Below are 26,685 nucleotides of genomic sequence, written 5' to 3' on the forward strand. Positions count from 1 at the left end.
GCTCACGATCATCATCATCATCATCATCATTTCAAAGTACATGTATATATAATACCACTTACCCGCGCGCAACCAATGGGGCACACGTATAATGTTCAGGTGAGCGCATCACAAGTATGACCTAGTAGTCGAACAGTACGTGGTGGCAGACGCGCGACGAGAGCACGCGGGGGCGGACCTGGCGCAAGCGCATCGAAGATGGGTGCGCGCCCCGTGTCTCCGGTCCACGGGAAGGTGCAGTGCGATCATTGTCGTGGAGGACTGAAAAAAAAAAAAAAAAAAAAAAAAAAAAAAAGTACCCCGCGATTCGTATGTGTGCAACGTTTTTGAAACCCGAGATGTATATGGACACGTAACAGCAGCGATAAAGAGCGCAGGGGGAGGGGAGGGACATAAAAGTGTAACCCATATCAACCCCGAGCGCGCAAAGCTCCTCTCCATACATACGTGTATGAAAGGAAGGGGCGAGGAAGAGGAGAAACGAAAGAGGGGGTTGCGCGTAAGGGGGGGGGATAGACCCCGAAGGACCGCCCTTGCGGAGCCGCCCCCATCCCCGTTGGAGTAGCCTCCTACGAGCTTCGAGGGCCGGCTCGAGAGGAAGAGAGGCAAGGGCCGCCGGTCGAGTCCACTGGCCGTCAAGTACTCGTCGAGGACGGACACTCCAGATACGTTTACGGGCGCGCGCGGGGCTCTCTCGAGTGGCCCCTCTCTCTCTCTCTCTCTCTCGCCCCTGCCCACCGTACTTTTATCCCGTGTTCTATACTGTAACGGCACACGTAGACACGGCCCCGGTGAATTTTGTCACAAAGTGCGGAGTACAAGTGTGTCGCGAACGCGTACAGTCGCATATTGACGAGTGCCTTGTTAGTGCTATACACACATACATATATACAGTGTCATGTGCAAGGAAGACAAGTAGTTAATTGCCAGGGGGTTGATAGCGTGCCATAACGAAGCGTCCCGCGGCTCTTCCGTACCAGTTGTCGCAGTCGTAGCAGCCATGGCGGACAAGAACAAGATCCTGCCGTGGTCCTTCCTCCCGTATCCGGCTAGCTTTCTCAGCCACGTCTGGTACAGCCAGTTTGCGCTCAACACTAGGTAAGGGACAACAATAATCCTTCTTTGTTGTCGGGGTGGAGGGTATTTTGCTGTCACCCAAGCTGTAGCTGTAGATCCAGTAGTTTCAATTATCAAAGGATCGGGCTTTGGGCGCGATGTGCACGCATCATCTTTGGTCGGGCGTTCGTTTGATCGCGAGTCGAGAGAACCCGTGACGACGTCACAAAATCGTACGGCTTTTCCGTAGAAGCAAGCAAGAGGGATCGCCGCAAAACGGAGGAATGGACCAAGTAATTGATAAGCGCTTCGGTGATGAGTTTTTACTTGTTTGCGATCGATTGGTTCTTGTATACACTACCGATCATCGGCTGGAATCGCCCGTCGAAGAATTTACGCGTGCGCTATCGAAATGCTAATTGTGTTGAATATTTTTCCGTACGTTATTGATGATGACCTGTAAGACGAGGCTTTTGCTTTCACGCGCCCGAGTATAAAGCTACGGTTTAAATTGTGGCCCTCGTCGCGCTATCCCGTGCACCCTCTCTCGCGCGCGCGATCGGTGCTAAAGGCAAAAGTGGCGTTTCAGCCGAGCCAATTAGAAAAAAAAAAGAGAAAGAAATTAAAGTTAAGGGACCGTAAGGAGGACAGTGCGAGCGTAAGCCGCAACGGCAGCTCCCGAGGATAATCCGCTGACTATGCGTATATATATATACATGGAGGGTACGAGCCCACTTAACCTTCCTCGCAGCCACTTAACAAGCCAACATTCCCACGCGCCCTTCGTCCAAAGATTTTCGTCTCGCACCTCTGCGGAATACACTTACTTCTAAGTACCTTGCACCTCCCGCGGCTTAATCCCTGATGCGAGCGGCCCTTTTTTCGGAAATATATATACGGTAGGCATCCGTCTTTTCTCCCTTCCGAGAGTGTACGCGCAAGGTGCGCGTTTCCCCAATCTTGTTTATTTTGCGGTTCACGCGCTCGTCCGACCATCGGGCATAATTGCATCCCGGGGACCTTTTTTTTTTCCTTTTCCTTTTCCTCTTTTTTAAAATGGCCAACGTTCCACGTATTGTGTACATACATATACTTTTTGCCGAAGCAAGAGCCGTCACGTAATCTCTTGAAAAAGGTATATAATTCCTCGTGATTTTCGTCGGCAAAACGTTGGCCCGGAAACAACGGGCGCGCGACTCGGATTCAACCGCACAAGTCCCTCCTTGACTCAAGAGCCGGCCGGCTTTCGCCAGAAATTCCAAGTAAACGCGTTCCCCTCTCTTATGCTCGCCTCCGGGAAGGGGACGCGCGCGGCGGTGGTGGAAAAACGCCGTACGTGACGCGATAATGGCCCCTCGAGCTTATATACGGACGGGACATTCAAAGGCACCTCCGGTCCTTCCTTCCTCTCTCGCCAACCTGTGCACTCTCGATCGCCCATCTCTTCCTCTCTGTGTGTATTTACCGAGAGACCGCCGACGGCGAGCGGGCAGGTGCGCCGCGTGGGGTCCCCCGTTTTTCCTCGCGCTCCCCTGGGACCCGCCCGTTTAATCGTCGCCCCCGATGCTACCCCACCCCACGCATACTCTCTTTCTTTCTTCCTCCTCCACCTTCTTCGAGTGACGATTTTTCGAGGAGGGATAAAAGGAAGCGCTTCCGGTCGCGGGGCTATGTTAACCGTGCCATACGTTGGTATTGCTCGTGTATAACGATGATTGTGTGTTTTGCCGGCAGGTTGCTCGAGAGCATGAAGATGCCGACGCGGATCTCGGGTTTCCACATAAGCGACATACTGGAGCTGAACGACGCCAAGCCGAGCGCCGAGGAAGCGGATGTCCAAGGTGAGTGTACGGCTCCCTTTTACCCTTTGGATGGTTTGACCATTTGGTTGATGGTATGTATATTAAAGAATATAATCTTTGGTCCGTAGGTCAGACGACGGTGTTGCCGGCGCCGGCGAACGAGGTGCCGTCGACGTACCAGCAGCTGCTGGAGCACACAACGGCCATGCTCCAGCCGGTGGGCAGTGCCCCGGGAGTGGGGCCTTTGCATCACGGCCCGGGGGGCTTTGGCCTCGGTCGCGCTCTGCCGACGAACGGCGGGCCCTTGGGTCCCTCAACGGCCGCCGGGCTATTGGGCTGGCACCAGCCCACCAGCCTCCCTCAGCCCCTCGACGAGGTCAACGGTGAGGATTGGCTTTTGCTTTTTAATTTTCGAACTTGCGCGCTTTTCACCCCGCGCGGAAAAAATCATATGAATAATACTTATAGTTAATTGTGATTTATATCTCGCCTACCAGCGCAGTATTTGCTTTGCCCCACTTTCCGGTCAGAAGTGTTTGGACACTCTTTTCTTGTTCACTCGTCAAAGCTTGTGATTCAAAGCCATCGGAATATTTTTGAATCATCACTTATACATAGTTCCAAGCGTGCCTTATTCTTATTAAGAATAACCGGAGTTTTGAATGCAGTTTATCCCCCAGGCCCTTTCTTCTTCTTAATCTGATCTGAAACTCTACTTTGGATTCATATAAATTTAAACTAGTACATGCTACCGACTTTGCTATCACTTTACTTCATTTTTTTTTTTCGTACCTTTATTTTTGATTTCATTTTTTATTTTTCATACATTATTATTTTACATTGATTAATTTTCTCTCAATCTCAAAGGTCAATCTGTTTTTGTAAATCAAATTGTTTACTTTTGCGTTTTGTATATTATACTCTCTATAAATTAAAATTTGAGACCATATACGTGGTTGTACCACGTGGTCTAACAAATGTTACTTATATACTTACGGCTGACTTTCCGTTTGGTTGAACAAATATGAGTTGGTTGTACAGCAACAATATTTTATGGTTGAGTCAAGCAACATTTTTTTTTTCCCCCGTGCAATTGTTTCATAGTGGCCATTTTATTCCAACCAAGTCCCTTTAAGCGTACACAGAGGAACAAGACTCGTGAAACAAAGTTTCCCTCGAAGCTGGTGAGAGTCTTCAATTGAACTTGCCCCGCAACGTCAACAATACTCGCATAGTCGTGCATCCCTTGATGATCCTGTCTACAACGTGTATCGCGCACAAGTTGACGAAATAATAGACGTATACAATTATTCCGTAGTGCGGCAAAAAATGAAAACGAACCCGATCTCTCGCGCGTATGCTCCTCCTGTCTCTCTCTTTTTCTCGAGAGGACGACGAGTGCATGCAGCTCCTCCCCCGAGCCCCCCTCGTTCATACATATAAGTACCTATATACGCTGCGACAGTACAGGCTTACGTTTTCTCAATCCTTCTCTCTCGTGTATGCGTGGATGTACTCGACACACCAGAGTGGCGGTGTAACATTGGTACTCCAGCTCGAAATCCTCGGTAACAAAAAAGGCGGTACCGGCTCCTCGCGCAAATCCGTTACCGTAATATATTTCATACGCAGATAGGTACGCCGATCTTTTCTCTGGTACACATACCTACATGTATACCTATATACCCTCGTTACCGTTAATAAATCACTCGATGGACAAAACCAGCGTATCTCCTCTCCTTCGGGCCATTATACGCGCACGAGGCGGCGGCCCTCGATGTGTGCGCACAGGAACCATCACGCCCCGCTGTATCTTGCTCCCCACCGCCCTTTATTTATTTAGCACCCCGACCTATTGGCGCGAGCGAGCGCTCTCTCTCTCTACCCTTAAGCAGGATCTAATGGTGTCAAAAAGGAGAGACGAGGTCTCCTCTCGTGCCATTGGTCCTCTCCTCGGACAGATGCAACGGCACCGTGCAGTCGCACCGACGGGAGAGACAGATGCGCGTATATATACAGGTATTATACATATATAGACATACGAAATCTGTATACGAGGGGGGGGGGGAGAATTTTACAACGAGCGGGTCTGCGGTGAATCGTTTTTGCGCTCTCAATGCGATTGTCACGCCCATGAAGGTACATTACGTGTCCTCTGGGGGAGCATCGACCATTTTGGGTATGTGCCACTCTTTTTTTTTTTTTTTTTTTTTTTCGTTTTGTTGTTCTTTTGTACGAGTGTACTGTACAGCCAAACGTGTGTCGGTTGCGGGATTTACCTGCACTTTGGGTGGAAAAAAAAAAAAAAAAAAAAAAAAATTGGGGGAAACACGCGCGTGTGTGGAAAACGAAATTCTAATGCAGTTTTACTACGCGTCGAATGCAACTTATATACAACCGATTGCGTCGTTTAACGCTGGAGTGCGCTAATACAGATTACGGCTTTTAATTTTTTTTTTTTTTTTTTTCGCTCCCTCGTTTTCGCCCTCCCCCGATGGGCTGATTGGACTTTTTGTTCCGATGCATGGACAGTTGTGCGCGCAGTACTGACCAAATAATATATATACACGAGCAGTGAAGAATCGCTTGGCTTTGGCTCAGTACACGGTCTGTCAACTGAATAACCGATAATACATTTCCCATGATAATCACATAATAGAGGATATTACAATCACAACTTTGCTTCGCTGCGTAAAAATGACTGTATAGATCTCGCCTACCATCCATCCCTCCCTCTATTTAAGTCTAAAAACCAACGGGGGTGGGGGTGTTTTTTATCAGTATACGCGTCAACCGTACGTTTGCTTCAACGAAACGATCGCGATGCTCGAAACTGTAAATCGTGTGGATGAAAACTTTTCACTGAGCCATATATACTTACCAATCGACAAGCGCCCCCAAGGATCAAACGAAGCTTCAACAAGTATACATATATTACCAATTACACCCCAAGTCATTTGCGAGGGGTTTATACATATATATATACGTGTATTAAAAGCTCTCTGGCTGGGCCCGTCGGTGACGACTACTTAATTGAAACAACGACAATTGGTACGTACCCGCGCAACAAATGGCGCGTATATAGCTTTAACCACGAGATAAAAATAAACGCGCGCCCGTACAAATATCAAACGTGGGCGTTTTATGCGTGCATTTACACGCGTTTCTCCCTACACGCTGTGATCACACGGGACCAAATGGGCTTTGTATTGGCTCGACACCATCCACACCACCCTCTCCCGTATACAAGCCAGGCCACGCGCCCTTGTAAGCGCGAACAAACTTAATATACATACATGTGTACACAAGCGTAGGTGGGATGTATATTACATGGGGATACGAATTGATGCCGACCCTTGGGATATACTTTTTTTTTTTTTTCTTTCGGGGGTGACGACGTCTCCTCTCGTGTTATTCGGGCACAAGTTGTTTGGGGCTTGCATGTCTTTATTAGAGCTGAGATTAACTTTGTCTGTTTTATTCGCTCTGAACTCGGACAAGTTCACGTTTTTCTACATGTATACTTTGAAACCTAGCTCTTTCGGGTATCCTTAAAAATAAAAAAATAAAAACAAAATAAATGTAAAAAAAAAAAACAATCAGCTGTTCAACACAAGCGCCGATCGCTCAATACCGTTTTCCTATAAAAATATATTTGTACCCTCGATAGTACAAGATGTACGAAGGAGGCGTACTAAATTTTTTCTTTTTTTTTCCATACTGATTAACACATATATATGTATATACGTGCATGCCTTTCACTTGCACAAAATCACACACTCGCAGTGTCACTCTCGCATGTTTTCCCCTTGTGTGCGTATGTATAAGGCTCGTCCTCTATTTTTTCCACGCTGTACATGTATACACATATGGCAAATAACGCGCCTCGCCCGATGCATTCAAACACGCACACACGTGTACGTATATGCCGAGGAAGAAAGGTATATCCAAGGATCGAGCGCGAGGGGCTTTTTCGTCCCTGCATTACAATATGATACTTACGTACAGTAGCGCTCTACAAACGATTGACAGTCGGAAAAGGAATGGAGGAAAAAAATAATGCGTTTTGTACCCTAAACGCTGATAGATTCACCATGTAATATGTACCGGGGGCACAATGAGCTCCATCGTAATACGCCCATTGACGCGTCCTTTGATTTTCCTGTCTGCGAGTCCTCCAAGGTGAGATTTTCCGAGTCCATTATATGGTGAATTTCCAATGTGTCGGGGCCGGGTTAAAGGATTTCGAGTACAAATCGTATACGGGGACATGCAACTGTACTGTTGAAACGAGAGTGTTTCAAAAAAAATGAAATAGAGAACTTTTATCTAATTAAACTCCAAACGTCTCAGTCCGAGTCTATACATCGTAAATTGCAACCGAACCCACCATTAGAGGGCCGAGTGAGACATACTTACTTTAGGAAAAAAAAAAAAAAAGAGAACAACCGCATCTGCCCCTTTGGAGGCTAATAGACGCGATTACAGCTGCAGTCGTTGTCTCGGCGCCTCCGGGAGTCTCGTTTTGTTTCAGCCGCGTCATCGACCCCTCGGGCCAGAAGAGGTGAGGGGGCGGGGACTCGAAAAGTCCCGCAAGGACTATACTTTCTTCGCTTTTCCCGATTGAAAATCAAAAGTCGCCGGGCAGATGCTTGGTTTTCGTCCTGCGCGTGTGCCCCTCGGTGATTACACGAATAATGCTTGTAGTTGAAATTTCGGTTTTTTTTTTTTTTTATATTAAATGCGTTACAGTAGTACGTTTATAAACGAAATAATTTTGTGTTTCTTCAAAGATTGACGTAATAAGGCTGGAAAGGGTAAAACATTTCTGTATTGTTTTTTTTTTTCACTCCACAGTATAGCCTTCGTATACATAAGGGTTTCCTGTTCGAAAGTGTACAGTTTGGTATAGAATTGGTTAACTTGGTACCCTATAGATTCAGCTGTTTTTCAAAATTTTATCAACACAACTTAAATGAATAAAAAAAAAAAAACAACCAAAATTTCAACTGTACGCTCAAAACGTGTACTTCAACACACTTGAATTTACAGCGTGTAAAACATATTCATCGTTTGTACAATGTTGGTTTACGCCAATGCAACAGCAATGCGGGCAATCATGAAAAACAATGAACATGGGACGCTAGAGAACTTGCAAGCTCGCAGAAATGCCTTTATTACCCTCTAGAGTCATTTTGTTGATTACGGTACAGGCCTTACGAATTCACTACCGCGATATATTTGATAAAAAAAAAAAACAACATGGTCCAAAACACGTGTACGAAACCAATCAGCTTTCAAGGCAAAAGAAAACTGCTGTGCCACGAACGTGTGAACAACATCGTCCCCCCAAGCTCCGTGCGCCTCCTTGTCAAAAATCCAAACACCCAACGGCAGCGTCATAATAGTTTGGAAGGCTTTGAACTTTGGCGCGTGACCTCGAAAAATCGATGACAGCTCGACAGCACAGGAGAGAGGAAAGGGGGAAAAAAAGGCACACCCAAAGAAAAGGGCACAAGAAGAGATAGCGAGAAACGAGCATCAGGTATATATAACAGAGTATATATATACGGCTCACGCGATAGGTCGTTACGCAAGAGGGAGAGGAGACGTGTATTAGATCGATTGTCATTGCCGTGTGCGCGAACCAGCTCGCAAAAAGTTTTCGAGTAGTTCTCCAGTGCTCCTATTAACCCAACGGACACGCGGCCTAATGAAAAAAGTACCCACTCCTCGCGCAACACATCCCACGTTGTCATATACATCCATATGAGACCGAGCCTCACCGTCTCTCGCGCTTTTATTTAAAGTACATACTGGTCATTTCGGAGTTCAACATCCGACTCTCTATATACTTATTGTAGCCCAAAATGAGTTCGTACAGCACATATCCATATATTTTCGAAAAAGATACTCCATAAGATAACATATATATGTATACCCATACGGTGTCAATATACTGCGAATCATCGAGTCCCACATTATGGGTCAAACCGAGAAGAGCCATCGTGACTTGCGCTTCTCTATACGTATAATCGTCGTTACAGTTGCACGCTCCTCGCTCCTGAAGATTCCCCCCCTCGCAAATATACATATGTATATATATATATGGTTGGAAGGTGGTGTAAATCACAATTTTCGCAGCGTAAGATGACAAACCAGAGTATAGTATAGAAAGATCCCACAAACGTGTAATAAACGCCGTGGCAAAATATACACGAGCCCCGGAATCGCCGCGTGAGAAAGTACAAAAGTCCCTCGTCGAGGGACAACGAAAAAAAAGAAAAAAAGAAACACCAATGATGTATTGTATATTTGTTGTTGGTTGTTGCAGTGCTCCAGCAGCCCGACTCTACGAGCCCGGCCATCTCTGACCTGTCGTACCCGTCGCAGCGCGAGCACAGCGTCCACGGGTCCAAGGAGGAGGACGAGCCGCCCGAGTCCCCCATAGACGCCGAGTACGACGAGGACGAGGACGACGACGACGAGGACGACGAGGCGGACGACGAGCACAAGAGGCGCCCCAAAGACCCCACCACCAACAACAACAACGTGCTGATGAGTAGCAACGAGGGTGGTGGTGGTGGTGGTGGTGGTGGTAAGCGTTGGCGGGAGGAGGTTGAGGAGGAGGAGGTGGACCGGGTCGAGCAAAGTGGGGGAAAAAAGCGCAAGCGGCGCGTCCTGTTCTCCAAGGCCCAGACGTACGAGCTCGAGCGGAGGTTCCGGCAGCAGCGGTACCTGAGCGCCCCGGAGCGCGAGCACTTGGCCTCGATAATCCGGCTGACGCCCACGCAGGTGAAGATCTGGTTCCAGAACCACAGGTACAAGACGAAGCGGGCGGCGAGCGAGCGGGTCGAGGCTGGTAATGGTGGCCCGAGGTTGGATTGTTCCCCGAGGCGGGTGGCCGTGCCGGTTTTGGTCAAGGATGGCAAGCCGTGCCAATCGAAGCTGCTCGAGCCCGGGGCCAACGTTGCGGTGTCCGCGCCCGGGGCCTACGCGGGACTTAATGCCCAGTTGCCCATGCACTCGTACATGCAAAAGCCCTACTGGGGCTTTTATTGAACGTGCAGTGTTTTAATATTATTAATATTATATATACCGGTGATACCAAGGAGATCCGTTTGTGTGTGCGTGCGTGCATGTATATATATTATATATGAGTGTCAGCTTGAAGGAACAGTCAATTTTTTCCCTCGCGTTGTTCTCCTCCTCCTCCTCCTCCTCCTCCTCCTCCTTCTTCTTCTCGTTGTTGTTGCTGTTGTTGTTACTGATGCTTTCTAGAGAAAGAGAGAGAGATTTTTACCTATAGGTGGTGATGTGTGTCCATATTATATACGTGCACTGGTTTGCAAGCCCGTGGTGACTGCGTGTGTTTGGTGCTATACTGTATATATACATATTTCATAGGCACTAGGGCACTACATATTAATACTCCCGTCTTTCTTTTACCCCTCGATGACTTTTAATGCCAAGTCTATATAAGTGTGTATCATAAGGCTAAGCCAAAGAGTATGTAATTTGTTTTAGTGAAGGTGGTTTTTTTTTTTTTTTTTTTTTTTTTTTCTTTGCTCATCAATGAACATGCAATTAGGGTCGTGCGTGAAAAGATGTGTTCCTTGGACAGTTCGTTTGGCACAAGGTGATTTGAGATATAACGATTTTTAGGGCCGATTTCCATCGTTATGCGGAGATCGAGGCGCTATACAGGCAATATTAGAAGAAAAAAAATTAATGTATATGTGTATATTATGGTTTTAATCTTAGGCTGGAAAGCGAGTTTTCTTATACGATATCCGTACGAAAAAGTTGTCATCATTAGTTTTCATCACTTTAGTCGTCGCGTTGTAATTTTCTGTATTTTATAGGCTGATGAAAAGGAAAAAATAGAAAATTAGTAGATTCCGTGCCATATATGGGCACAAAGTAAAATAATCCCTCCCGTTTTTTTTATATATGTTTGTACCCAAGGTGTGAACGACGTTTTTCCTTGCCGGGTCGCAAACATATTGGGCCCACGGGTAAGAAAATGTATTTTTGGTTTATCGAAAAGTATGTAGCATAATGTAGGTACATAAATATTCATATCGATAGTCTTTAACGCGAGAGCCCTTACGATACGTACAGTATGAAAAAAAAAAAAAAAAAATTTTAAGTCAGTGTGCGTCTGTGCGCGCGTGATTGAGACGATCGACGAATGGCAATGTTATTGTAAAATATGATGGCTCGCAGAGAAGGCATATATAAAGTAAATACAAATACAAATTTATATATATATATATATATACACTTGTTGTTAAAAGTCAAAGTATCACTCGCTACCCTGTAACTATCCGCAATAGCATTTTGTAACATCGTCGAAGGTGTTTTTGAAGAAAAAAAAATCAAAAAAATCAAAAAAAGAAAAAAAAACAAAAAAAAAAAGAATCATAGTAACAGTAGAGGGGAAAAAGAGAAAAAACGGTTTTCATCGTATAGATGCACGCTTTCGTATTCACATTCCCATGTAATATGTTCAACGATGACACCAAAGATATACGAAAGCCGTTCGAGGAAGGAAAACCGGTATTGTAAATACTTAGTTGAATTTCATCACGTTATAGAAAAACAAAAGCAATTCCACAGCGTTCGAGCACGTGACGGGAATTGCCGTATTGTGAATCAGTGAAAAGTAAATTAATGGCACACCGGTTATCACAACGTATATAGATTATACATACATGATACTTGTATATGTATACATGTACACAAAACATATATTTATTATTTGGTAGGGAGCGACTTGTATATAGTGTAAATTGCGTATTGTAAATACATCATCACATTTGAACTAATATATGAAAAATGCGTATTTAATAAATAAAAATCGATGATATAAATAATGAAAATAACGTGTGAAAATTATTTATCCTGCCCGCACAACCTCTTCGTTCCATATATACCGTGTAAAACCCGTTGGAAAGAGAAAAGAGAAACAATTTTGTAACACTTAAAAATCAAATGTGCGAGTCGAGGCAGTGGCCGCCTTAAAAAACACGCGGGCACCCCTCGTATGTACTTATATACACACGACAATTACTCGAGCCCGAGAGCTCATACAACGGGGCAGAAGCTCCCCTCCTCGCAAACAACTCGACAGCGCCCACCGAGGGTGAAAATCCCCGTGTCCAGCACACCCATCTTCCCGAGCTCTATTTTTTTTTTTTTTTTCTTCCCGATGTTCGGACGGTGGATGCAGTCGCGCGAGGGTCAGAGTTTGAGTGACGCACTTCCGACTTCCGTTTCCGAAGCTGCCATCTTGCTGCCGGTTTGGATTTCCTGCGCCGGTCCGCGCGTGTGTGCGTACATGCGATGACAATGAAAGAAGAGGCGCTCGAGTTGTGTCCTTTGGGACGTGCAGCGGTGGCTCCTTTTGTCCCTCCCCGACGGGCTGCTCGACGTTTTTCGCGGACGAAATCAGCCCAGAGAAGCCGCGCTTTGCGTAAGTATACATACCATATGCAGGGGCTGATGATGCGATGCAAAGATAGTTTCGATGATCCATGCATGCCAAAATCAAGACTATGTGTATACACAACCAGAGGGAGGGAGGGGTCGATTTTTTAAAGTAACATCGCGTAAATTGCAGCCGTGGGTTCTCAGCCATTCGACGCTAACGAGAATTCATTGGAATAGTTTTGTGGGTGTTATATATTTACGATTCGTATTTTTTGGAGTCTTTCTTTTTTTTTTTTTTTTTTTTTTTTTTTTTTTTGCAATCCATAGAGAAGCGGTAATGTAGTAGTAGTAGTAAGTAATGATAAACAAGACAATGCACACTGATGTACATGTTATTTTTTGCGCTTCGTACATTGTATACATTTATATCTTGGCTATGAAAACATCGCCAACCTGATTCTGCCAGCCAACTCTACTAAGGGTGTATATATATATATATATATACATAGCTTTAAAAGTAATACAGGTATATATATATCTCTTTATTTCACTCAATTAGGGCGGTACACCGGGTATAATTTTACGCTACTAGTTTCAGCTTGATAAAAATATTAGTATCTGTGAATGGCAATAATTTCAGGGTGATGCCTTCTCACTGAATTTTTTTTTTTTTTTTTTTCCACAACTTGAGTTTTACAGTGAAAATTCCTTGGTATGAATGTTATGTTGTATGAAAAATTGGTGTCTCATTGTTTTATAGTATCAATGCGATCCATTCACACATACATATATTTACCAACCAAAGGGACCATTAACCTGCACCAGGAGCAAGTAAAGCACGCAATAATCCTTTCAAGGGGAGACTCGTACGTTTGTCTCCTCTATACCGATCCCCAAAAGCGTATACGTCTTCCTCGTGCACATCCACAATGTACAGGCACACAACGACAGCCGATCCGAGAGAAAAAGGGATGACTACACGGCCGAAAGTAAATGGAGTGGACAGTGGCCGACATATGCTCCTCCGCTGTACATATACCAAGAGCGCGCGCTCGACTGGAAGGAGCCCGATAACATTGAGCGGCTGTATGATTTATACGGCCGCCCGCAATATCGCGATCCGGACACAGTCCATCGGCCCGCGTCTCTTTTCCCTCGGCCCCGTTTTTCCCTTTTGCACGCGCTCTCTTTTACGGCCACTACTCCTCATCTCTCTCTTTCCATCCTTTTTTCTTTGCTCCTCTTATCTCGGTTTCCGTACAGCTTCAGCTTAAACGTCCGGTTACCTCAGAGTAGATATGAACAAACGAATCAACAAAAACGCTCGTGAAGCGTCAAATGTGAGAAAATCATAGGTGACGAGAGCCAAAAAAAAACTCTCCGACGATCCGAGGACCTATTTGCGCGGGAACGCGGAAAACTTTGGCAATAGAGGAAACATATTACGAGCTTCTCTCCGGATGTTTATTCGACTCGGCTGCCGCGTCACACATACATATGTACAATGCGCCGTCTTCTTTACTGCGTTGGTATTGTTGTATCGGTATATATCCTCCTTGCAATTCGCGCGTGCCGGTGTGTATGCAATATAATATTGTGTTGTAACAGTGTAGGATGTGAGAGTCTATTTTCGTCCCCCCCCCTCCCCACGTGAAAGTGCCGAGGAAACTCCGCCTGATAATTCTTTTGTTTGTTTTTTTATCAATACGTTAGAGATTTTTTTTCTTTTTTTTTTTTTTAATCATTCGCATATATGGTTAACAAGTCCCCTGCATGTAGAAAAGACATAATATACGGCTTCGAAAGAAAGAAAGTCCGGACAAGCGGTTGTACACGCCAACCTCGCCAAGTCTATTTTCGGGTTCATCGATGACGCGGCCTCGAAAACTTCCACCTCCTCCGTCTAATCATCCCGCGCTCGTGCATACATTTACATATACATGTGTATATACAAGACGCCCACGCGAGCACACGCGCTGATTATTAATAACGAAGCCAAAACGCACGTGCGCGTCCCCAAGACGCTTCGCTTTTTTTTTTTTTTTTTTTTTTTTCTTTCGGACCTCGTCAATCGTCAATTGTCGCGTGTGGGTTTGTATCTTTGGATTCCGATCGGTGCGTATAGGTGCGTGCAAATCGATCGATCAAATGTATACCGCCAAGGTGGTAACAACACAATCCGAGGCCCCCAGGGGTATTGGCGCAAGGGAGGCCTTTATTTCTTTCATTACCCAACCGAGCCACATACACATACATAAATAGCAGAGACGATCAGCGAAAAAGGCTGGTTATCGCGTTGGTATACGCACCCAAGAGATTGCGCGAATAAATCACCGGGGCCGATTCCCGGGATGTATCTAATCGATGTACACTCAAATAAACAAGGAGGGGGGGGGGTGATAAGCGCAAACGCGAGAGATTAGCCGTATATGAATATATAAATCAGAGAGAGAGAGGATGCCGAGTCACCATGCACCACCCGAGATATTTGGGGGAGACGAGGAGAAAAAAAAAAAAAAAAGAAGCGGCCGGTACTTATTTGCTCTCATTTGGCTCGTGCAGCCGACACTTGCGCGCGTGTGCGGGGGACCCTGCTGGATTCAATCGGGTGTGCACGGGAAAAAAAAAAAAAATAAAACGAGGAGAGCCCAGGAGGGGGTCAGTCGGTGGTGGAGTTTCGAGGATCGATTTGGATGTGTACCTTATGTATACACGAGGAATACGGAAAATCGGGGACGCGCCGAATAAATTGATAGTCGCGGGTCGTCCCCTAATATTTCCGAGTGTAATCGAGGGGGTGTGCGCTTACTTCTGGAGAGAAGCATAAAAAAGAAAAGAAAGAAAGGAAAAAGGGATCGAGTGCAGTGTACTATGCAGGCTGTTGACTGGGGTAACGGGGGGGGGGAGAAATAGAGAGACGCGCCGTCATCACGTGTCGTATCGCGGAGGAGGATGGGTTATTGGAGTTGAGAAATTGGTCTTTGTGCCAGGGAGGAGTGCACATTTTGGTTTTTTTTTTTGCCATTTGGAGTATCGGGCCAGTTTGCTCCTTTGTTTAATTGCACGTCGAGTGCGCGCGGGGGTTGTTTCATATGATTTGGGCTCTCTCGAATTGGATTGCTTCGGAGGAGGAAGCCGAATAGCCGATGGAGATGTGTTCGAGAGAGAAGATGGATGGACGGGGGGCCGTAAAAAAGCATACGGAGCGGAAGGAGCGAGAGAGCAGAAATGAAAAAAGTCGAGCACAATGAGAGAAGGAATGGGGTGGGGGGAGTGGTGTGGTGGAGTAATAGGATCACGAGGGGGGGGAGGGGAGTGGGGTGTTTTATTGGCTGGTTTCCGTGGGGTTGCGAGCGACGACGACGCCTTTCCTGCGCGCGCCCGAGGTTTTTTAACCCTCCGCCGCTGGCGCGGTCCTTCTCTCTTCTTTTCTCTTCTCTCGGGCTTCCGGACTGGACGCTACTTATGCGAGACGCTCAGCTGGTATTGTGCTCTGGCGCACTCGATTCCTCGTTCACTTTGCTTTTCGGACCGTACAGAATTGGCTGGGTTCAACAATATTCATTGGCATTGTTCGGGTTGTTTGTCGAAATGTTTTTTTTTTTTTTTTTTTTTTTTTCATACGTAAACTAATGATGCTTTGCAGATTCAATTTCAACAGTTTATTTTCCAATAGTCATTTCGGAAAGAAAATAATAGTTAAGTATTTGAACGATGCTGGTTCTAACATCAGTTGTTTATGACTCAAGTATTTTGAGGTGTACCCCAAGCATTAATAAAAGCAAAAAAAAAAAATTACATCTTTAATGGATTTACATTACAAATTTACAATTTAATTCGATTTTGATTGAAAAAAATTTCAATTATATTAGTTATTTACATAACAAGTGCGGAAAAGATGATTTTCCGCACGAGTCGTGATTGACGCGCACAAGTGGCTGATGGTTGACGGGAACGAGAGTGAGTTTATCACACGAGTGTTACGTGGGAAATCGTCCCGCACGAGTTGCGTACAAGATTTCTCGCAATAAGTGTGAGGAAAATAGTAAATATATTAATGAATCGCAAGAAAGGTTGTGCGGGGTCCAAAGGTGGCAACTCCTGGTGGGTGACCAGGGGATGGAGCCACCAGAGGGGGCTGTACGGAGGGGGGGGACGAAGCCCCCCCGACTGCAAAAATATCAAATAATCGTTCAAAACAAAAGTAGTTTTACGCCTCAAATATAGAAGCAGAAATTGGATTAAATTGAAATTTTATTTTTAAAAATAAACTTTAAATTACTTAAACAAAAACATTGTTAAAGAATTTCAATACTGTAAAAAATATTGTTAAAGGACCCCACACCAACACAATAGGATTGTGGTTCCTAATGAAATGTTCTAAAATTATAATATGATATAGTTTAATGGAATTAACAAAAAAAAGTCAATAAGAAGGAATTTTAGTTGGGAGTTGACACTAACACCAGGTAGGGTTATGATAGTTGTACACACGTGGTATCTCAATTCGTTCCCCACGAGATTTCTGGTATGTAGGAAAATTTTTTCCGATGTGCGGAAAAATCTTTTACCACACACCTTTTCTGCACACTGTGTGGCAGAAATTTTTTCCACACATCTTTTCCGTACACTATGTGGGAAAATCGATTTTCCACATTAAAAATAGTGCGGAAAACACCTATTTTTTCTGCACACTATTGCGAAATAGTAGTTTTCCTACGAGTTTGAGAAGTCTTTGTTTGCGAACCGAGAGGTTTGCGGCCTGAGCCGAAGGCGAGGTCCGTAACAAGGTTCGTAAAGGAGACTTTTCGAACGAGTATAGGAAAACTGCTTTTTTGCCAGAGGAAGTACCAGCCTCCCAAAACCACCCGAGGGAGGAAAATAAATTTTCGTCTAAATGATTTAAATAAAATATCAATTCTGAAGAAGACGCACTGTTCTTCAAGAATAATAAATAAACGCTACTTGTTAAATAAAAGTGTGATTCATGACAGTTAAATTAAATAGTTAGGATACCATTAAATTAACAATTCAATTAAATTCTTAATTGAAAGAACCTGAAGTTAAAAATTAAATTTCAAATGCAATTGTTTTTCGAGGAATTGAATATTTTGTGACCCAGAAAGAATCCAGCGTAAATAAATTATAGTTAAGATCTGAAGTTTTTGAATGACATGACAGTCATTCTTTAATAACATTTTATGTATTTGACGAAATCTCACAAAAAAAAGTATTTATCAGCATATTGTGACGAAAAAAATACTTTGTTGTGAACAAATTGATAAATAAGTATGGACTTGAAAAATGTCATTCACCATATATTTATACGAAATGAGCTTAGAAGGTACGCAATGTCACGTTGTCTTTCTCGCACTCATTGTATATCAGCACATGACTTTACTACAGAAACACATTACGGAACAGTAATTCAGTAACTCTCCAAGAATATAGAAAAAAAAGATAAGTGTAAAATCGTGTACAAAATAATACCTCAAACTGATAAATTTAGAATTTTTCCAATAAATGTAGAACAAGAAATAAAAAATTGTTTAAACAGCATATTTAATAATTGCTTTTGTGTCATAATAATAGTGTAAATAAAATATTAAAATTGTTAAAAGTCATTAAGTACAGTAAACAGCGTTAAAAATCCCATTTTTTTACTAATTTCACCGTGTATATTAAAACACGACATCTCACGCTTTAATGCTACTCTAGAGTCGTCTCGGCACCGGCCCATTAGCTCAGTTGGTTAGAGCGTCGTGCTAATAACGCGAAGGTCGTGGGTTCGATCCCCCCATGGGCCATTGTTTTTGGTTTTTGTAATAATAATAATTATAATTTTACGGTAACCTTTTGACCTATTTTCTCAAATCATCATACACGATCGAAAAATGTTTTTTTTTTTCACAGCTACAAGATTTTCAAGTCAAACATCAATTAGAACTACAGAAGTTACTTATACTACAACAGAAGAGGTTTACGAATATCAACGAAAAACACTTTTGTTACCTACGCTATCGGACTACAACTCCGTAGACCTATACCTGAACAAAACGATAAAAAAAACTACACAAAATCAAATCTAAACTAGTTTCTCAGCTCCACAAGGAATACAGACATCCTACAAAATTTTCACATATTATCATAACAGAAACTAAACAACAAATTTAGAAAATCAAAATCTCAATAAAACAAGAATTTCAAAAATCTGTAAATACTTACTGGATTAACCAAATAAAAAAATCCCAACAAATTCAACACACATGTTCCCAAAATTAAATAGAATCTTCAAACAAAAAACAAACATGGATATCCCTAGTCTACACATAGACAAGAATAGCCCGCTAATCACGGCAGCAAATATAGATGTAAATAAATGCATAAAAAACGATAAAAATATCATAGTTACGGATGAAAAACAAAAATTAGATATACTAGGTCACGTTTTCGCAGCAGCAAACAAACAAAATGAAAATTTTGGCAAACGTAGATTAAACGAAATAATTGAAAATTTTTATACAAAATTTAACAATGAAATAAAGTTAGCGGCTCGGAATAATATTACACTTATTAATTTTACAAAAAACAACAAAGCCACAAACCCAACCTGGGGTGATGACCCAAAGTATTTTACTAGTGTTAACGAAACAGTCAAAATTTTTAAAAGTTTAAATAATAAAAAATCATCGGGCCCTGACAACATACCTAATATCGACGCCCCGGGCGAAGACTATTCCCTGATTAGCCCTGGACGAAAACGATGCCCTTTCAACGTCCCGGACGAAGACTATACCCTTTTTTTCGAGCCTGGGCGAAGACTATGCACTTTTCTCAAACCCGGACGAAAACTATGCCCTTTTTTTGGTCCCGGACGAAAACTATGCCCTTTTTTTGGTCCCGGACGAAGACTATACTCTTTTTTTCGAGTTCGGATGGAAACTAAGTTAAAAAACACCCCAATGTTAATTACTAACCCCTCTTGTGTTTTACTTTTCCTAAAACAAAAAAAACTCCAGATTTGCTGATTTATGCTTTTGGTGGGTGGGTAACAGCCACTAGTACGCTGGAAGAAGCTCACGAATACGAAGCTTTTGAAAACGATTAAACATTTCAATATTTCGCGATACTTGTGTCAAAACGTTTGTTATAAGTTTTATTTTCACTTCGAGATTCACATGCACGTGAATCTACAGACGTCTTTGTAAAAAAAACAACACGTAATCATTCTTAGCAGGTCTAACGGCTTCAGTATTTGGAGTTTTCGTAAGTGTTAGAAAAAAAGAGTTTTTAAGCTTTTTTTAAACGATTCCGTGAATTGTACATAACAATAACTGGAATTAATTTAATATTGCTAATTTATTCTTGTGTTAAGAAATACTTTGTCATCTAAATATTCATGTCTTGGAAACATGAATTAATAAAACAAAGTTTACTTTTTTCTCAATTTTTTAAACGAATATTATATTTTATTATATCATGAATTGTACAAATTTTATGAATTTTTTAACTTCAAGTTACAATAATTATATTAGTTACTTATTATAATCAACAAAAATGTAAAAAAGAAATTAAATTTTAAAATAAAACATAAAAAAGTCTTTCATTTTCATTAATTGCAAATTACCATGCTTACAAAACGATTCCTGAGTTTGTATTATTATTTACAATTATTTATGTAAATGTAAACAACAACCACTATATAAGTATATTTGACTATATATCTAATTACAAATACAAACGTACGGTGAGCTTAAATGAATTGTACTTCATCCCGGCTCCAGAAAAAGTTAATATCTTCGTCCAGACTCAAAAAAAATGTAATAGTCTTAACACGGACTAGTAAAAACGGGTATAGTTTTCATCTGGACTCGAAAAAAGGGCATAGTTTTTGTCCGAACGCGAGAAAAGGGCATAGTCTTCGTCCGAACTCCGGAAAAGGGCATAGTCTTCGTCCGGGATCCTAAAGGGGCATAGTTTTCGTCCGAGCGCGAGAAAAGGGCATAGTCTTCGTCCGAATTCCGGAAAAGGGCATAGTCTTCGTCCGGGATCCTAAAAGGGCATAGTTTTCGTCTGGAACAGTCAAAGGGGCATAGTTTTCGTCTAGACTCCAGAAAAGGGCATAGTCGTCGTCCAGGCTTTGAAGCAGGGCATAGTCTTCGCCCGGGGCGTCGATATAGCCCTAAAAAATTTACCGATAAAAATAATTAAAGACTACACGATTCTTTTCAATAACTGCCTAAATAATGTATATTTCCTAAAAAATTAAAAAACCGCAAAAGTCATACCGATAAAAAAAAGGGGAAAACGATATAAATAATTACAGGTCCATAAGCCTTCTTCCAAACATATCGAAAGTATATGAAAAAATAATTAAAAGAACACTAACAAGTTTTTACGACAAAAATAAAATCATGCCAAACCAACAGTTTGGTTTTAGAGAAAAACTAAGTACAGTCCACGCCATCCATGTACTAACATCTGACATTCAACAAGCACAACACAATAAAAACAACATAGCAGCCTGCTCAATCGACCTGGAAAAAGCATTTGACACCGTATGGATAAAGGGACTGCTATTTAAACCACACAAGAACAAATTCCCGCATCACATTCTTAAGCTTATAGCTGACGCAATCACCAACAAAAAACTCTACACATACCTGAAGAACAAAACCTCGAACTTCACGCTGTAACTAAGTGACGGCCTACAACAGGGCACAGTTATTGCCCGAGCCTTATTCAATTTTTACACCGCGGCAAATCCAAATTTGTTCGACTTTAAAAATAACGAAAACACAAAAATTCTCTTCTTTGCAGACGACTGCATAATCTTTACAAGGGGAAAAAATGTAAAAAAAAAATGCAAAGCGTCACGCAATCCTTCTTCGATAAAATAAAAGACTACTACCACACTTGGAAGCTAAAAATCAATCCTAAAAATTGCGAAACAATATTGCATAGAGAAATCATACAAAAACAATGTAAAACGTTCAAAAAAACCTATAAAAACTTCCAACTAAAAACGGAAAACATTGAAACTCCACATAGAAATACAGTAAAATATCTCGGTATAAATCTAGACAATACATTAAAACTGAATAAACACATAGAAATCCAGCTAGAAAAAGCCAAAAAAGCTTTTACAGCAAACGGTAGATTATTCTTCTCCGATTACCTAAACTCAAAAATAAAAATAATTTGCTACATGCTCATGATAAGACCAATCATAACATACGGCTGCCCAATTTGGTTTAACATAAGCCCACCAGTAATAGAGAAAATGAGAGCTTTCGAACGTAAATGTCTCAGAGCATGCACCAAATTATACAGAAACCCGAGAACAAAATTCAAAACATACATTAGCTGTAAAACACTATATGACGCAGCCAAAACACCAAGAATCGACTCCTTCATAATAAAACTAATAAGAGATTACTACGCAAACTTCAATAAAATAAAAAACAATGATCTAATAACAGATAAGCTTAACGTAGACGAGGAATTAATAACGTAAACAGGCAGGATAACCGATAAAAACAATATTCCAATAATATATCACTTACAAAGGAGAGCATCGAACAAAAAAATCCTGTATGGCGAATTTATTGACATAAAAAAGACGTCTCTTAAAACTGTCTATAACACAGCACTCCCAGCCGATGATGTAACAAATAGATACTCAAATGCGGAAAAATACTGGTGGATAAACAAATAAAAGGACTTATTTCAAATGTATACTACCAAAGTTTAATTTTTTTTTCTTGCATCATAATGTAATTTATTTATTAGCGATTAAAAAAAAAAAAAAAAAAAAAAAAAGTAGACTTACGTGTCACCTCTAAACATGTATTTTTCATTTTGTGAAAGAATAAAAGACTTAAATATAACCTCTCAACATGTAATTTTTATTTTTTATTAAAAAAAAAAAAAAAAAAAAAAAAAGTGTAAATATGTAAATACTGTTATAAATAAGACAAAAATCCATGTATATATCTATGCGTAAGACAAAATTGTCAAAGTAGTGTTTACTTACCTTATGCTCATATAACTACATACTTGTAAGCGCAATATGCACATCCGTTCTTTTGTATTTATTTTTTTTGCGGATTATGACTCTCGTAGCACAAAAATGCAAAAACCACAAATGACATATTATTTCTATAATATCAACATATCTCCAAAATCCTGAATACATAGAGCTTAAGAGCATAATAAAGTTTCCTTTCGCCAAACCGTCCGACTGCGAGCGTATAATCAACCATGTAGTCTCACCAGTGCATAGCCATTGTCAATCAAAACTGTACGTAGATTATTCACTACAATTACATGTGATGCAAAAAAATTTGTGCTACATAATTTTGAATAAAGTTTAAAAAAAAAAAAAAAAAAAATTTAGAGCGTCGTGCTAATAACGCGAAGGTCGTGGGTTCGATCCCCCCATGGGCCATTGTTTTTGGTTTTTGTAATAATAACAATTATAATTTTACGGTAACCTTTCGACCTATTTTCTCAAATCATCATACACGATCAAAAAATGTTTTTTTTTATTTCACAGCTACAAGATTTTTAGGTCAAACATCAATTAGAACTACAGTAGTTACTTATACTACAACAGAAGAGCTTTACGAATATCAACGAAAAACACTTTTGTTACCTACGCTATCGGACTACAACTCCGTAGACCTATACCTGAACAAAACGATAAAAAAACTACACAAAATCAAATCTAAACTAGTTTCTCAGCTCCACAAGGAATACAGACATCCTACAAAATTTTCACACATTATCATAACAGAAACTAAACAACAAATTTAAAAAATCAAAATCTCAATAAAATAAGAATTTCAAAAATCTGTAAATATTTACTGGATTAACCAAATAAAACAAATCCCAACAAATTCAACACACATGTTCCCAAAATTAAATAGAATCTTCAAACAAAAAACAAACATGGATATCCCTAGTCTACACATAGACGAGAATAGCCCGCTAATCACGGCAGCAAATATAGATGTAAATAAATGCATAAAAAACGATAAAAATATCATAGTAACGGATGAAAAACAAAAATTAGATATACTAGGTCACGCTTCCGCAGCAGCAAACAAACAAAATGGAAATTTTGGCAAAGGTAGATTAAACGAAATAATTGAAAATTTTTATACAAAATTTAACAATGAAATAAAGTTAGAGGCCCGGAATAATATTACACTTATAAATTTTACAAAAAACAACAAAGCCACGAACCCAACCTGGGGTGATGACCCAGAGTATTTTACTAGTGTTAACGAAACAGTCAAAATTTTCAAAAGTTTAAATAATAAAAAATCAAGGGCCCTGACAACATACCTAATATCGACGCCCCGGGCGAAGACTATTTCCTAATTAGCCCTGGACGAAAACTATGCCCTTTCGACGTCCCGGACGAAGACTATACCCTTTTTTTCGAGCCCGGGCTAAGACTATGCACTTTTCTCAAACCCGGACAAAAACTATGCCCTTTTTTTGGTCCCGGACGAAAACTATGCCCTTTTTTTGGTCCCGGACGGAGACTATACCCTTTTTTTCGAGTTCGGATGGAAACTAAGTTAAAAAACACCTCAATGTAAATTACTAACCCCTCTTGTGTTTTACTTTTCCTAAAACAAAAAAAACTCTCCAGATTTGCTGATTTATGCTTTTGGTGGGTGGGTAACCGCTACTAGTACGCTGGAAGAAGCTCACGAATACGAAGCTTTTGAAAACGATTAAACATTTCAATATTTCGCGATACTTGTGTCAAAACGTTTGTTATAAGTTTTATTTTCACATCGAGATTCACATGCACGTGAATCTACAGACGTCTTTGTAAAAAAACAACACGTAATCATTCTTAGCAGGTCTAACGGCTTCAGTATTTGGAGTTTTGGTAAGTGTTAGAAAAAAAGAGTTTTTAAGCTTTTTTTGAACGATTCCGTGAATTGTACATAACAATAACTGGAATTTATTTAATCTTGCTAATTTATTCTTGTGTTAAGAAATACTTTGTCATCTAAATATTCATGTCTTGGAAACATGAATTAATAAAACAAAGTTTACTTTTTTCTCAATTTTCTTACGAATATTATATTTTATTATATCATGAATTGTACAAATTTTATTAATTTTTTAACTTCAAGTTACAATAATTATATTAGTTACTTATTATAATTAACAAAAATGTAGAAAAGAAATTAAATTTTGAAATAAAATATAATAAAGTCTTTCATATTTATTAATTGCAAATTACCATGCTTACAAAACGATTCCTGAGTTAATATTATTATTTACAATTATTTATGTAAATGTAAACAACAACCACTATATAAGTATATTTGACTATATATCTAATTACAAAAACAAACGTACGGTGAGCTTAAATGAATTGTACTTCATCCCGGCTCCAGAAAAAGTTAATATCTTCGTCCAGACTCGAAAAAAATGTAATAGTCTTAACACGGACTAGTAAAAACGGGTATAGTTTTCATCTGGACTCGAAAAAAGGGCATAGTTTTCGTCCGAGCGCGAGAAAAGGGCATAGTCTTCGTCCGAACTCCGGAAAAGAGCATAGTCTTCGTCCGGGATCCTAAAAGGGCATAGTTTTCGTCCGAGCGCGAGAAAAGGGCATAGTCTTCGTCCGAACTCCGGAAAAGGGCATAGTCTTCGTCCGGGATCCTAAAAGGGCATAGTTTTCGTCTGGAACAGACAAAAGGGCATAGTTTTCGTCTAGACTCCAGAAAAGGGCATAGTCTTCGTCCAGGCTTCGAAGCAGGGCATATACTTCGCCCGGGGCGTCGATATAGCCCTAAAAAATTTACCGATACAAATAATTAATGACTACTCGATTCTTTTCAATAACTGCCTAAATAATGTATATTTCCTAAAAAATTAAAAAACCGCAAAAGTCATACCGATAAAAAAAAGGGGAAAACGATATAAATAATTACAGGTCCATAAGCCTTCTTCCAAACATATCGAAAGTATATGAAAAAAAATTAAAAGAACACTAACAAGTTTTTACGACAAAAATAAAATCATGCCAAACCAACAGTTTGGTTTTAGAGAAAAACTAAGTACAGTCCACGCCGTCCATGTACTAACATCTGACATTCAACAAGCACTACACAATAAAAACAACATAGCAGCCTGCTTAATTGACCTGGAAAAGGCATTTGACACCGTATGGATAAAGGGACTGCTATTTAAACTACACAAGAACAAATTGCCGTATCACATCCTTAAGCTTATAGCTGACGCAATCACCAACAAAAAACTCTACACATACCTGAAGAACAAAACCTCGAACTTCACGCTGGAACTAAGTGATGGCCTACAACAGGGCACGGTTATTGCCCCAGCCTTATTCAATTTTTACACCGCGGCAATTCCAAATTTGTTTGACTTGAAAAATAACGAAAACACAAAAATTCTCTTCTTTGCAGACGACTGCATAATCTACACAAGGAGAAAAAATGTAAAAGAAAAATGCAAAGCGTCACGCAATCCTTCTTCGATAAAATAAAAGACTACTACCACACTTGGAAGCTTAAAATCAATCCTAAAAATTGCGAAACAATATTGCATAGAGAAATCATACAAAAACAATGTAAAACGTTCAAAAAAACCTATAAAAGTTTCTAACTAAAAACGGAAAACATTGAAACTCCACATAGAAATACAGTAAAATATCTCGGTATAAATCTAGACAATACATTAAAACTGAATAAACACATAGAAATCCAGCTAGAAAAAGCCAAAAAAGCTTTCACAGCAAACGGTAGATTATTCTTCTCCGATTACCTAAACTCAAAAATAAAAATAATTTGCTACATGCTCATGATAAGACCAATCATAACATACGGCTGCCCAATTTGGTTTAACATAAGCCCACCAGTAATAGAGAAAATGAGAGCTTTCGAACGTAAATGTCTCAGAGCATGCACCAAATTATACAGAAACCCGAGAACAAAATTCAAAACATACATTAGCTGTAAAACACTATATGACGCAGCCAAAATACCAAGAATCGACTCCTTTATAATAAAACTAATAAGAGATTACTACGCAAACTTCAATAAAATAAAAAACAATGATCTAATAACAGATAAGCTTAACGTAGACGAGGAATTAATAACGTCAACAGGCAGGATAACCGATAAAAACAATATATCAATAATATATCACTTACAAAGGAGAGCAGCGAACAAAAAAATCCTGTATGGTGAATTTATTGACATAAAAAAGACGTTTCTTAAAACTGTCTATAACACAGCACTCCCAGCTGATCATGTAACAAATAGATACTCAAATGCGGAAAAATACTGGTGGATAAACAAATAAAAGTATGGGGGGTTCGATCCCCCTATGGGCC

General features: G+C 40.8%; 1 protein-coding gene and 1 non-coding gene across 2 annotated transcripts; both read left to right on the top strand.

Annotated features, from left to right (window-relative positions):
- The first annotated feature begins 897 nt into the window (after positions 1–897).
- On the top strand, positions 898–10,003 carry LOC106639333 (uncharacterized). Its single transcript, XM_023392887.2, has 4 exons — positions 898–1,098; positions 2,791–2,897; positions 2,987–3,241; positions 9,193–10,003. The coding sequence occupies exons 1-4, from the start codon at positions 1,001–1,003 to the stop codon at positions 9,918–9,920; spliced, it is 1,188 nt and encodes a 395-aa protein (XP_023248655.2). The 5' UTR covers positions 898–1,000; the 3' UTR covers positions 9,921–10,003.
- An 8,023-nt stretch (positions 10,004–18,026) lies between these two features.
- TRNAI-AAU (transfer RNA isoleucine (anticodon AAU)) lies at positions 18,027–18,100 on the top strand. The gene has a single exon. It is a non-coding gene; the product is annotated as a tRNA-Ile (tRNA).
- Positions 18,101–26,685: the final 8,585 nt, after the last annotated feature.

The sequence above is a fragment of the Copidosoma floridanum genome, unplaced genomic scaffold (genome assembly GCF_036245765.1).
Source record: "Copidosoma floridanum isolate Cflo_tuat_1 unplaced genomic scaffold, Cflo_Japanese_pri ptg000032l, whole genome shotgun sequence".
NCBI classification, from domain to species: Eukaryota; Metazoa; Arthropoda; class Insecta; order Hymenoptera; family Encyrtidae; genus Copidosoma; species Copidosoma floridanum.

Bases quoted from the DNA above. Each gene is read 5' to 3' on its own strand.
- LOC106639333 (XM_023392887.2), top strand. From the start codon at position 1,001: ATGGCGGACAAGAACAAGATCCTGCCGTGGTCCTTCCTCCCGTATCCG. The intron at 1,099-2,790 runs GTAAGGGACAAC...TTTTGCCGGCAG, and splicing joins CAGTTTGCGCTCAACACTAG to GTTGCTCGAGAGCATGAAGA. The intron at 2,898-2,986 runs GTGAGTGTACGG...TTTGGTCCGTAG, and splicing joins CGAGGAAGCGGATGTCCAAG to GTCAGACGACGGTGTTGCCG.